This window comes from Pongo abelii, chromosome 19 (assembly GCF_028885655.2).
Source record: "Pongo abelii isolate AG06213 chromosome 19, NHGRI_mPonAbe1-v2.0_pri, whole genome shotgun sequence".
Classification (NCBI taxonomy): Eukaryota; Metazoa; Chordata; class Mammalia; order Primates; family Hominidae; genus Pongo; species Pongo abelii.
In genome coordinates this window covers 6,622,467-6,636,478 of record NC_072004.2, presented here as the reverse complement: position 1 = coordinate 6,636,478, position 14,012 = coordinate 6,622,467, and the positions used below count along the sequence as shown (strand labels likewise).

At 44.4% G+C, this 14,012-nt stretch overlaps 2 protein-coding genes across 2 annotated transcripts in view; one reads left to right on the top strand and one right to left on the bottom strand.

Moving 5' to 3' along the window:
* Positions 1-2,157, top strand: part of TEKT1 (tektin 1) — a 44,351-nt gene extending 42,194 nt beyond the window's left edge. Inside the window, exon 9 of the mRNA XM_054536086.2 lies at positions 2,073-2,157. The gene's annotated coding sequence lies outside the window, so the exon portion shown is untranslated. The remainder of the gene's footprint in view (positions 1-2,072) is intronic.
* On the bottom strand, positions 1,465-13,475 carry FBXO39 (F-box protein 39). Its single transcript, XM_054536085.2, has 4 exons — positions 13,337-13,475; positions 8,761-9,790; positions 2,137-2,313; positions 1,465-1,804 (listed from the first exon to the last, which is right to left on the bottom strand). Exons 1-4 carry the CDS (start codon positions 13,438-13,440, stop codon positions 1,676-1,678), a joined length of 1,440 nt encoding a protein of 479 aa, XP_054392060.1. The 5' UTR covers positions 13,441-13,475; the 3' UTR covers positions 1,465-1,675.
* Between the last annotated feature and the right edge of the window lie 537 nt (positions 13,476-14,012).

Here is a 14,012-nt window from a genome sequence, read left to right as displayed (position 1 = left end):
CGATGCCATTAAGTCAGGGGCTGAGTTCCTTCTGTGGGAGGGAGTTCCAGCTCTGAGCAGACTCCTCCTAAAAGCGGGCTTTTCCTGCTTCATCCAAGGGCAGGCTGGAGATTTCTATGCATCTGAGATTGGGCCCAGACAATGTCAATGTCAGGAGGCTCCCACATGAAAGTCAGCGGATACAAAGGATTTCTAAACTGATAATGTCGGTCAGTAGAAAACGTGATTCTATTTGCTCAATGGTTACACACACCCTTTCAGGTGCACAGGTTAGCAAGAGTCAGGGTCCTCTAGTAAGAGTCTATTCTGGGGCTGGGTGCGGTGGCTCACGCCTGTAATCCCAGCACTTTGGGAGGCTAAGGCAGGTGGATCATTTGAGGCCAGGAGTTGGAGACCAGCCTGGCCAACGTGGTGAAACCTCATCTCTACAAAAAATATGAAAATTATCTGGGCATGGTGGTGCATGCCTGTAATCCCAGCTACTTGGAGGCTGAGGCAGGAGAATTGCTTGAACCTGAGAGGCAGAAGTTGCAGTGAGCCGAGATCGCACCACTGCACTCTAGCCTGGGGAACAGAACGAGACTCTGTCTGAGGACTAAGCTTTGATTTTTTTTTTTTTAAATCTGGCCCAAATTCCTATCTAAGGGGTCTGAGGAATCGTGCCCTACAAGCCATAAATTCTAATCAGATGGGTTTTAGTTAACCCTGTATATGGTGACTTTCCAATCTGACTCTGGCGTAACAAGGAAGAAAATCAAAATGTTTTATCCCAAAATATATTTTCTTGCCATACCTTGAAATTGCCCTGCAAAGTCTCTTGAGGGAAAAATCCATATTCTATAGAGAATCTCCTTTCTCCTTTGTTTTCCTTCCTTCCTTTCCAGTTCCAGGAGATAATCAACTAAGAGCCAGGGATCGTTCTAATTCCAATAAGAAACATTTTACAACCTGCCCTCTCTGAAGTCTGCTATCTGAGAGCTTCCTTTGCGCAGTAAAACTTGGTCTCCACAATCCTTTATCTTAACCCAAACATTTTCTTTCTGTTGATCCCAGGCCTTCAGATAAACTCAACCAATTGTCAACCAGAATATGTTTAAATTTACCTATAGCCTGGAAGCCCCTGCTTTGTTGCCCCGCCTTTCTGAATCAAACCAATATATTTCTTAAATCTATTTGATTGATGTCTCCTGCCTCCTAAAATATATAAAAGCAAGTTGTACCCCGATCACCTTGGGCACATGTTCTCAGGACCTCCTGAGGGCTGTATCACAGGCCATGGTCACTCATATTTGGCTCAGAATAAATCTCTAAAAATATTTTACAGAGTTAGACTCTTTTCGTCCACACCTCTCAAAAAAAAAAAAAAAAAAAGGAAGCTACTCTGAGTGGCTTTGGGTTTTTAGCTCTGTGGATGAGTGAGGGTGTCAAAAAGCAAAACTGACAAAAAGAGAAATGACACCTGGATAGTTGGTAAACACAGCGCTTTAAAGCCACCTGGAGCATTCAGGTCATCGGCAGTCTCAGCCTTTGCTGGGCTGCTCATGTTGTCGTGGAGCTGACAAAAAAAAGGGGGAGAGAGAGGAGCAAAAGGGCTGGCAGTGCCCAAGTGTAGTTCTAAGAGAAATGATTTTCAAGTTCAAAGTGCTTCTAGCTTTCTTCATCTGTAGAGCACTCATTACATTTTAGAGTAAGCCATGACAAAATAGTTAAGCTCTGATTGGATCAGCTTTCTGTACTTCCTGTAAATTTCCCGCAGGGTGTTTTCCTCTTCATTCGTCTCATATCTGTTTGTATAAATTCTCACCTGTGCCAACAGAGAAATACATCCACATATGAGTGCGCGCGCACACACACACACACACACACACACGGTGACTACACTTTTCAGGGCTTGACAACAACTTAAATGATGTACACATAAATTGTTGAATTAGAAAAATATGTTGGCAGAATCAGAAAAAGACCAAACCCAACTACTAGAAAAGAGAGCTCCAGATTCCCTTCTGTGAAACTGCTGATTTTCAATGAACAGATGATTGTCCCCCACTGCCTTATTCTGCCCTTCGTTCCAGAGCAGAAGCACCATTCCTGGATGCCCCCACTCTACCCTGTGGAACCAGCCTGGGGGCCTCTTACCTTGAATATACGCAGGGCACACTGCCGTTCTTTCTGACTCTTCAGGATCCGCTCCACAAAACTAACATCAAGGAAAGCCCAGATTTTGAAGTAAAACAGCTTCCTGCAGGATATGATGAGGAGGTGCAGCTCCTCGTCGAGTGACTCATGGTTGTTGTTGAATTCACAAGTTAATTTCTGGAAGAGCACCAAAAGGGAAGATGTGTGTGGGCAGAGATGCTGAGACTGGCTGAGTTGTTCTGTAACATTTCCACGACCTGGCTCTGGGCCTGATAGCCATGATGGTTTGAGGGCTTTTAATTTTAATTTTTAATTTTTGTGGTACATAGGTATATATATTTATGGGGTATATGGGATATTTTGATGTAGGCATACAATGTGTAATAATCACAATGGGGTAAATAGAGCATCCATGACTTCAAGCATTTATCCTTTGTGTTACAAACAATCCAATTATACTCTTTTAGTTTTTTAAAAATGTACAATTAAATGATGATTAACTATAGACACCCTGTCGTGCTATCAAATACTAGATCTTGTTCATTCTTTCTAACCTTTTTTGTACCCATTAACCATACCCACTTCCCTCTGCACCCCCTACTACCCTTCCCAGCCTCTGGTAACCATCCTTCTACTCTCTGTCTCCATGAGTTAAATTGTTTTAATTTTTAGCTCCCACAAATAAGTGAGAACATGCAAAGTTTGTCCTTCGGTGCCTAGCATATTTCACTTAACATAACAACCTCAGTTGCATCTATGTTATTGCAAACAACAGAATCTCATTCTTTTTTATGACTGAATAGTACTCCATTGTGCACATATACCACATTTTCTTTATCCATTGATGGACACTTAGGTTGCTTCCAAATATTGGCTATTGTGAACAGTGCTGCAATAAACATGAGAGTGCAGTCATCTCTTTGATATATTGACTTTCTTTCTTTGGAGTATACACCTAGCAGTGGGATTGCTGGATCATATGTAAGCTCTAGTTTTAGTTTTTTGAGGAACCTCCAAACTGTTCTCTACAGTGGCTGTACTACTTTAAATTCCCATCAACTGTGTATGAGAATTTCCTTTCTCTACATCCTTTCCAGCATTTGCTATTGCCTGTCTTTTGAATAAAAACCGTCTTTAACTGGGATGAGATAATATCTCATTGTGGTTTTGATTTACATTTCTCTGATGATCAGTGATGTTGAGCACCTTTTAATATACCTATTTTGCCATTTATATGTCTTCTTTTGAGAAATATCTGTTCAGGTCTTTTGCCTATTTTTTAATTGGATTACTATTTTTTTTCCTATAGAGTTGTTTGAGCTCTATATATTCTGTTTATTTATTAATCCCCTGTGATATGGGCAGATATTTTCTCCCATTCTTCCTGTGGGTTGTCTCTTCACTTTGTTGATTGTTTCCTTCATTGTGCAGAAACTTTTTAACTTGATGTGATCCCATTTGTCTATGTTTGCTCAGATTGCCTGTGCTTGTAGGGTATTGCTCAAGAAATCTTTGCCCAGTTCAATGCCCTGGAGAGTTTCCCCAATGTTTTCTTGTAGCAGTTTCATAGTTTGAGGTCTTAGACTGAAGTCTTTAGTCCATTTTGATTTGATTTTCATATATGGCAAGAGATAGCGGTCTAGTTTCATTCTTCTGCATATGGCTATCCAGTTTTCCTAGCACCATTTACTGAAGAGGAGATCGTCCTTTTCCCAATGTATGTTTTTGGCACCTTTGTCAAACATGAGTGCACTACAGATGAATGAATTTGTTTCTGGGTTCTCTATTCTGTTCCGTTGGTCTTTATGGGATTAATAAATAACCAGAATATATAAGGGGCTTAAAATCTGTTTTTATGTCAGTCTCATGCTGTTTTAGTGACTATAGCTCTGTAATAGAATTTGAAGTCAGGTAATGTGGTTTCTACAGTTTTGTTCTTTTTGGTCAGGACAGCTTTGGCTATTCTGCATCTTTTGTGGTTCCATATCTGTGTATATATATATAAATTTAAGATTCTTTGTTCTATTTCTGTGAAGAATGTCATGGGTATTTTGATAGGATTGCACTGAATCTGAAGATGGCTTTCGATAGTATAAACATTTTGACAACATTGATTCTTCCAACTCGTGAACATAGAATATCTTTCCATTTTTTGTGTCCTTTTCAATTTCTTGCATCAATATTTTATAGTTTTCATTGTACAGATCTTTCTTTCCTTTGGTTAATTCCTAGGTATTTAATTTTATTTGTAGCTATTGAAAACAGGATTACTTTCTTGATTTCTTTTTCAGATTGTTCCCTGTTGGCATATACAAATGCTACTGATTTTTGTAGTTGATTTTGTATCCTGCAACTTTACTGAATTTCTTCAGCTGATAGTTTGTTTTTGTTTTTGTTTTTGTTTTTGGTGGAGTCTTTAGGTTTTTCCAAATATAAGATCATATCATCTTCAAACAAGAATTATTTGACTTCATTTTCTATTTGGATGCCCTTTATTTCTCTCATCTGATTGCTCTAGCTAGGACTTCCAGTACTATGTTGAATGGCAGTGGTAACAGTGGCATCCTTGCTTTGTTCTGGATCTTAAAGAAAAGGCTTTCAGTTTTTCCCCATTCAGTATGATACTAGCTGTGGGCCTGTCATATATGGCTTTTATTGTACTGAGGTATGCTCCTTCTATACCCAGTTTTTTGAGAGTTTTAATCATGAAGGAATGTTGAATTTTATCAAATGCTTTTACAGCATCAATTAAAATAATCACACGTGTTTTGTTCTTCATTCTGTTGTTATGAGGTATCACATTGATTTATTTGCATATTTTGAACCATTCTTGCATCCCTGGGATAAATCCCACTTGGTCAGGATGAATGATCTTTGTAACGTGTTGTCGAATTTGCTTTGCTGGTAATTTGTTGAGGAATTTTCCATCAATGTTCATTAGGAATATTCGCTATAGTTTTCTTGTTTTTGATGTGTCTTTATCTGGCTTTGGTATCAGGGTAATACCTGCCTTGTAGAATGAGTTTAGAAGTATTCCCTCTGCTTCTATTTTTCTGGAATAGTTTGAGTTGGATTGGTATTAGTTCTTCTTTAAATGTTTGATAAAATTGATAAAATTCAGCAGTACAGCCATCAGGTCAAGGGCTTTTCTTTGCTTGGGGACTTTTTATTACAGCTTCTATCTTGTTACTTGTCAATGGTCTGTTCAGGTTCTGGATTTCTTCATGGTTCAATCTTGGTAGGTTGTACGTGTCTAGGAATTTATCCATGTCTCCTGGGTTTTCCAATTTATTGGCATATAGTTGCTCGTTATAGGCTGTAATTATCCTTTGGATTTCTCTGGTATTGGTTGTAATGTCTCCTTTTTCATCTCTGATTTTATTTATTTGGGTCTTCTCTCATTTTTTCTTATTTTTGCTAATGGTTTGTTAATTTTGTTTATTTTTCAAAAAACTTTTATTTCATTGATCTTTTGCATTATTTGTTTCACTTTCACTCATTTCTGCTCCAATCTTTGTTATTTCTTCACTTCTACCAATTATGGGATTGGTTTGCTCTTGGTTTTTTTAATCCTTTAAAGTGTATCATTAGAATGTTTATTTGAAGTTTTTCTTCTTTTTTGATGTAGGCGCTTACAGCTATGAACTTCCCTCTTAGTATTGCTCACTGTATCCCACAGGTTTTGGTAGCTGTGTCTCCATATTGTTTGTTTCAAAAATATTTCAGTTTCCTTCTTGATGTCTTCATGACCCATTGGTCATTCAGGAGCATATTGTTTAATTTCCATGTGTTCATATAATTTCCAAAGTTTCTCGTTATTAATTTCTAGTTTTATTCTGTTGTGGTCAGAGAAGATGCTTGCTATAATTTCAATTTTTTGAATGTTTTAAGACTTTTTTGTGACCTAACATATGGCCTATCCTTGTGAATGATCCATGTGCTAGAGAGAAGAGTGTGTATTCTTCAGCCATTGGATGAAATTTTCTGTAAATATCCTTTAGACCCTTTTAGTCTATCATGCAGATTAAGTCTGCTGTTTCTTTGTTGATTTTCTGTCTTGAAGATCTACCCAATACAGAAAGAGGGGTGTTGAAGTCTCTAGCTGTTATTATATCGGGGTCTATCTCTCTCTTTAGCTCTAATAATATTTGCTTTATATGTCTGGGTGCTCTGGTGTTGACTGCATATATACTTACAATTGTTATATCCTCTTGCTGAATTGACGCTTTTATCATTATATAATGACTCTGTCTCTTTTTATAGATTTTGTCTTGAAATCTATTTTGTCTGATATAAGTATAGCTACTCCTGCTCTTTTTTGGTTTCCATCAGCATTAAATATCATTTCCTATCTCTTTATTTTCAGTCTATGTGTGTCTTTATAGGTGAAATATGTTACTTGTAGGCAGCAGATAATTGAGTCTTTCTTTTTAATCTGTTCAGCCACCTATGTCTTTTGATTGGAGGGTTTAGTCCATTTGTATTCAATGTTATTACTAAGTAGGGACTTACTCTGGCCATTTTGTTATTTGTTTTCTGGTTTTTTGTGGTCTTCTCTTCCTTCTTTCTTCCTTCCTGTGTTCCTTTTAGGGAAGGTGATTTCTCTGGAGCTATGTTTAATGTCTTGCTTTTTATTTTATCTGTTGTATGTTTTTAGATTTGAGGTTACCATGAGGCTTGCAAACAATATCTTGTAACTCATTATTTTAAACTGATGACAACTTAACACTGATTGCATAAACAAACTAATAAACAAGCAAAACTAAAATTAATAAAAACTTTTTACTTTAGATTTTTCTCCCTACTGTTTAACTTTTTGTTATTTCTATTTGTATCTTACTGTACTGTCTATGTCTTGAAAAGTTGTTGTTGTTATTTTTTTGATCGGCTTATATGTTTGTCTTTCTACGTAAGATATGAGTAGTTTACTCACCACAATTCCAGTGTTACAATATTCTGTGTTTTTCTGTGTACTTACTGTTACCAGTAAGTAATAGTAAGTATACATCTTGTACCTTCAGATGATTTCTTATTGCTCATTAATGCCCTTTTCTTTCAGATTGAAGAACTCCCTTTAGCATTTCTTGTAGGACAGGTCTGGTGTTAATGGAATTTGGGGACTTTTTAGATAAGGGACATTGGACATGTAGTTCTTAGAGGAAGAGATTTGAGAATGATGGTGATCTCATCCAAGGTTGCAAAACTTAGAATTTGGAGGCAGTGTACTTGGAGTACACAAGGTGCTCGTCCCAGCCCTGCAGTGGACTGGCTGGGTGACAGTGGGCTGGTCACTGAACCTCCAGTTCTTCTGCAGCACACAAGGATCATGATGATGTCTGCCCTACCCCACCTTTGGTTTATGTGGGTACCTAATGAGGTATTAGCACCTTGGAGTGCATCCATGTTTGTAGAGATACATAAACCTGTTAATATCAATTGTCACAACCACTGTGAGGTCCTTGGAAAGACAAAATGATCCTGATCTTACAGGTGAGAAAGCTACCAGATTAGGGAACAGCCCAGAAACTCTGAGCTCTTCGGTTGTGTAAATCAAATGTGACTTTTTGTCTGGCCTGGTCCTCCCCATTCTATCTCCCCAATTACCAGGCACTGGCACTGCTATAACCAGACAGATCCCCCACTGAGATCTGACCATAGGAGCCACAGGGTCTCTTGTATGCTGCTGTGGCCTGGTAGAAAGGTAGGAAGAGGCAGCCCAGCCGCTATTCACCTGCAAGGCACCTCCTGGCTCAGGCTTCGTAGCTCTGAGTGGGAACCTAGGAGCTTTCCCTGGCTGACAGCTAACCAGATAACTCCTTGTGTCTGTACCACATGTAGGAAGTGAGTAGCAGCTTTGTTGCCTACTGTGGTCTTGGGAGGAGGGCAGGAGGCTTAGTTGGTGATATTTCCTAGAACTTCAATTTGAGATTGAGTGAACATTTGGGAGCCCAGCCAAGAGCAGGCAGCAGTGGGCTTTCTTCTGGGGAAGCCAGTGAGCTGAACAGCAGTCACTCCCCACAAGTCCTACCTACCCGCAGAGTGTGGTCACTCCCCGCAAGTCCTACCTACCCGCAGAGTGTGGTCACTCCCCGCAAGTCCTACCTACCCGCAGAGTGTGGTCACTCCCCGCAAGTCCTACCTACCCGCAGAGTGTGGTCACTCCCCGCAAGTCCTACCTACCCGCAGAGTGTGGTCACTCCCCGCAAGTCCTACCTACCCGCAGAGTGTGGTCACTCCCCGCAAGTCCTACCTACCCGCAGAGTGTGGTCACTCCCCGCAAGTCCTACCTACCCGCAGAGTGTGGTCACTCCCCGCAAGTCCTACCTACCCGCAGAGTGTGGTCACTCCCCGCAAGTCCTACCTACCCGCAGAGTGTGGTCACTCCCCGCAAGTCCTACCTACCCGCAGAGTGTGGTCACTCCCCGCAAGTCCTACCTACCCGCAGAGTGTGGTCACTCCCCGCAAGTCCTACCTACCCGCAGAGTGTGGTCACTCCCCGCAAGTCCTACCTACCCGCAGAGTGTGGTCACTCCCCGCAAGTCCTACCTACCCGCAGAGTGTGGTCACTCCCCGCAAGTCCTACCTACCTGCAGAGTGTGGTCACTCCCCACAAGTCCTACCTACCTGCAGAGTGTGCCGGAAGCTGGGCAGGAGATCTATCAGAGTGGGTCTCATTGACCAGTCTGGGTCACTGAAATAGCAGCTTCTCAGACTGATGCTCCTGATCGGGATCTCCTGCAAGAGGATTCGGGCCAAGCGTTCGTACTTCATGATCCGTTCAAAGAAGAAGTTCACCTTCAGATTGGTGGCCTGCCTGGCCAGCTTGGCCCAGGACATACCCCAGATGACCTGTCCGTGGGGGTCATGAATGTGGCATTTGATGTTGATGGTCTGGAGGGTGCTGGCGTTCTCACACAAGTTCTCAAGCAGCTCGTCGGAGATACAGTTGTAGTTGAGGTTCAGGGACACAAGATTGTGGAATGTGGACATGGTCTTTTTGAACTGGGGGCTGCTGTAGACAGCAAGGTGATGGCTGAAATAGTCCTCGATGTTGAGCTCTGAGATCACATTCTCATTCCTCATGCAGCTGAGGGAGTCGAGAATTTGGCAGCCTTGCTCCACGGTCAGCCTGGCCCCTTTTAGGTTGAGATAATCCAGGCGTTTGCCCATCTTCTTTAAGAAGAAGCTCAAGCTCCTGATGAATGAGCTCCTGATGCTGTTCCTCCACACCAGGCGGTCCAGCTCCAGGTGTTGGATGGAAAGAGATTTCAGACGGTTGTTGCTCTTACTCAGACAAGACAGGAGGCCCCGCATTGTGACCTGGAACTTCTTGGTCAAGACAGCATTGTAAGGATTCAGGAATTTGACCTCCAGGCGCTCCAGATAACGACCAAACTTCTTAACGTACCAAAGAGCTGACTCAACTTCAGATGCGTGTACCCTGGAAGGTCTCCCGCTGAAGGTGATGGTCCTGTACCGCCAGAGGTCAGCAGAATACATCATCTGGTTCCACTTTCTGCAGACAAGAGCAGCCCTGGACCTGTCCCTGTCTCCTAGCCACCAGAAAACACGGCACAGACACACATCGGGCAGAGTGGCCCAGCAGCTCTGGTCTTGGGGCTGGATCAGTTCACTTTCTTCGTCCATCCAGGAACTGGAATGTACAGTGCAGCTGTGTGTTAGGCAGGGCTTCCAAAGACTAGGAAAGGAAAGCAATCACTTCCTTTCTGTGGGGAATAAAAAGGAAGAGCCATTACCTGTCAAACAGAGATTAAACTCAAATGAACCAGCTTTCCCTGTGGTCCCAAGTGCATCAGGCACTGTGCCAGGTGTGGGTGGTTCAATGATACATTCATGACACAGTCCACAACTGCAAGGATTTCACAGTCTATCCAGGGATACAGACTGGTACTCAATTATAACCCTGTGAGAGAGTGGGAAGGTTCAGGCGGACTCATAGTGTGGGATAGCACACATGGAGGGTGACTTACTCTGTTTGACTAAATACAGTGTTTGGGATTAGAGAGGGCTGCTCAGAGGAGGTGACGTCTGAGTTGGGTTTTGAAGGGTGAGTAGGATCTGCAAGGCAGATCAGGTGGGCCTAGTGGTAGTGGTGGAGGAACTGATGCATTCTGGGCAGAGGGAACGATACGTGCAAAGCCACAGAACTGTGAATGTATGTGATGTGTTCCCATTCAGGGAACTAAAAATGGTTTGGTCATCTGGCACTTAACTTGTTAAGTGGGCTGGAAATGGAGGAACTGGATCACGTGGGAGCAGTGGGAGGTGCTGGATCAAGGAGACCTGCATGATGTGATAAAGATTATGTCCTAGAGGCCAGAGAGTCCCACTTCCCATTTCCCCAAGATTTTGGAATTCCGACATGGCCCGTCCCCTTCCTGTAGCTAGCTACATTGCTCACAGTTGTGTTTACATTCGAGAGCTGTAACAGCAGAACAGGGTGGAAAACCCCAAGCTGAGGTCACGGAGAGCCGTGAAGGTTGATGGGTCAAATGTCTGGAAGCCATGTGGTGAGTTTTGAGGTGTGGAAAGGACACTCTGGGGGATAGAGGAAGGACAGTCAAGAGCAGAGTCCAGGCATTGTGGTGGGAATGGGGATGTGTTTGCAAGTTCTTTAGAAGACACGATTTGGTAACTGTTGAAGGAAGAGGTAGTGAAGGCTGGAAAGTGTCTGACCCAACTAGAGAGTCCCAGCAGAGAGCTGAGCGAAGGCCTGCTTCATCCATAGATATTTTATAGCCATCTGCTGAACTTTTTACTCTTTTTTGCTTTCAAAGTTTCATTTGCCTAAAAACTCTCCTCATGTTGTTTGCCCCTCCCAAACCCCCATTGTTCAAAGCTCAAGCCCTACCACTCCTTAAAGCTCTCACTGACTACTTTACCAGGTAGACCCAAGATTATTGATCATGGTTCATAAAATTGTGATGCTGGAAAGAGACCTGAGAATTGATTTCTTTTCAGATGAACACTGAAGGCCAGAGAGGTGAAGGGACTCACCTATAGTCTCACGGCAAGTTAGTATCAGGCCCCAGATTGGAACTTGGGCTTTTTGACTCTTTCTTCTGTACTTTTTTTTTTTTTCCTGTCCTCACCTCTTGGGCCTCAAGGGTGTAGGGGCAAGTGAATCACATTTCTCAATTCAGGACTGACATTATTTGTCTGTGCAAGACCCCTCTCTGGTTTTATTTATTCACGTGTTCCATTTTAACCCTCTGTCCCATTCCATTGGCCCCACCATAGGCAACCGTTCAAGTGTGTTTGATGTGTGTCTTTTTGTCGTATGTGTGCCTGCCAAATGTGTACTTACTGTTTGTAGGACTGATTCCTGTGGCTCTGTGTACATTTCACCCATTGCGTCTAGCAGCTGAATAGAACCCATGGCAGGTGTCTTGCCTGTCTCCCTTCCTCTCTCCTTTGATGGACCCCAAGTCTCCTCCAGCTCCCACCAACACCACAGTGGCAGTGAGCATCCTCAAGTAAGCACAGGTGTGGGCCTCCCTAGGGACCTTCTTCAGGCTTTCTCCTCACTACCCCATCACTTTCTCTCACCACCCACTCACTGATTTGGCCCCTGTCTCCAGCTGGCATTCCCACCTGCACATCCGAACAGACTTCCATAAAGGATTTAGCAGCAGCTTGCCCCACCCATGACATGGCGCCCCAGTGGTTGCCAGCATGGCTGTGTCCATATTTAATCTGCCTCCTTCTGCTACCTCTTGCCAGTGCCCCTCTTTGTATAATCTGTGTCCTTGCCTTTCTCTCCCAAGAGACCCACACACCCCTTGACATCCTCCTTCTGCTTTTGAGAAGGTACTTAAACATTTAACAAATGAAGAAATAGGTCTCTTCAATCACTTGTAAACTGCCCAAGGCTAGGGCCCTCCACAGCACTCACCACCAAGCAAAGCTCCTAAAAGGTGCTGCAGAAGAATAAACCAATTTAAAAGCTCCACCAAGCAAAGACTTGGAATCAACCCAAATGCCCATCAATGATCGACAGGATTAGAAAATTTGGCACATATACACCACGAAATACTATGCAGCCATAAAGAAGAATGAGTTCACGTCCTTTGCAGGGACATGGATGCAGCTGGAAACCATCATTCTCAGCAAACTAACGCAGGAACAGAAAATCAAATACCGCATGTTCTCACTCATAAGTGGGAATTGAACAGTGAGAACACATGGACACAGGGAGGGGAACATCACACACTGGGGCCTGTCAGGGGTTGGGGGACAAGGGGAGGGAGAGCATTAGGACAAATACCTAATGCATGCGGGGCTTAAAACCTAGATGACGGGTTGATGGGTGCAGCAAACCACCATGGCACATGTATACCTATGTAACAAACCTGCACGTTCTGCACATGTATCCCAGAACGGAAAGTATAATAAAATAAATAAATAAATAAGTAAAAGCTCCATGAAACCTTTTGGCCTAGCAAGGTTGTAGGTCAGGAAAAGTCATCAGACACTGGTGATGTAAGGGTGGGGTTGGAAGAATAGGTGTGTCTGGAAGAGTTGCTGCACGGAGACTCCAAATTCTATTTAATGACTGGCAGCCTCCCCTTACCCCGCCAGACCCCATCAGAGGCAGTGTAGCTTGGTGGGCTGGATCCTAGCTATGCCCATTACAGTCAGATGACCTTAGGCAAGTCAATTTCTTTGTGTCTCAGTCCTCACATCCGTAAATGGGGTAATAATAGTGCCTTTCTCCTAGCGTTGGGAGGATTAAGTGAGCTGATACCTGGAAAGCACCGGGAACAGTGCCTGCCACATAGTAAACGCTATACAAGAGCTGGCTGCCATTAATAAGAAAGTTGGTGCCGAGGTACTTCTGCAACGTCCCGTCAAGGAAGATAGGAATACAAACACACCCATTTCACAAATACGGAAACGGAGGTGTTGGAAGGTGAATAAAGTTTCCCAGGGAGAACGTGCAGTAAGTGGGGAGATGGGATTCGAACCCAGGGTTGGTCCACCATATCACACAGCTGCCAACCAGGGAGGGAAATCTAAAGATGTCTCCTACCCACCGCGGGAGGGGAGTTGGCCTGGCAACTTCTGCAGCCAAAGATGCTTCCCAGAGGGGGTGATGAGAGCAGCCCGCCTCCCCCCCGGGGGCCTCGGGGCATCCCACCGCCACCCCAGCCTGCTCCCGCCTGCGTTCGCCCGTTACCCGTTCGCTGAACCCCGCTCGGGCTGCGCCCAGTTCGGGCCGCAGGGACTGGAGCGCGCCTGCCTGCTCCGCCCGCGCAGCTGCTGCTCGGACGCCAACTCCATGGGCCCCCGGGGTCTGCGCCTTGCTCTGGCCCAGGCTAAATGCCAAGCTCCGGCTCCCTTTGTGACGCGCCGCCGCCTGCAAGGCTCTGTTCCTGCCCCCAGGTCACAGAGCCCCAGACTTGCAGTTGCCGGGTCAGTGGATCCATGTGCAGAGGGCGAGACGGGGCCCTGGCCAGGCGTTGGGAGGCGGGAGGCTGGGCCGGCGCTCCGGGCGAGGATGGCACGCCCCTGCCCTTGCTTCTGCGCACAGGGAAGACATTCGGACCCGAACTTGGGGCTCAAGACGGTTCAGTTCGCTGCCTTTCCCATCCTGACCCAGCCCCGGGTTTTTTTCGAAGCCGCCGCTGGACAGGTTGCATTACTAGGCTTCCCCCAGCCACTCTCCCTCCCCAAAGCCTTCAGAAGCCGCCCATCTCCCCTTCACCTGGCCCTTAACCACTGTCCCAGCCTCATTTCTTTCTCCCTCCCTGAACGCCTTCTGCTCCCCTTTCCTTGGGCACTGCCCTCATCCTGGGGTCCTGGCTGCTGCCATTCCTGGCCCTGGAAAACCAGTGCGGAACCCAAAGAAAGGT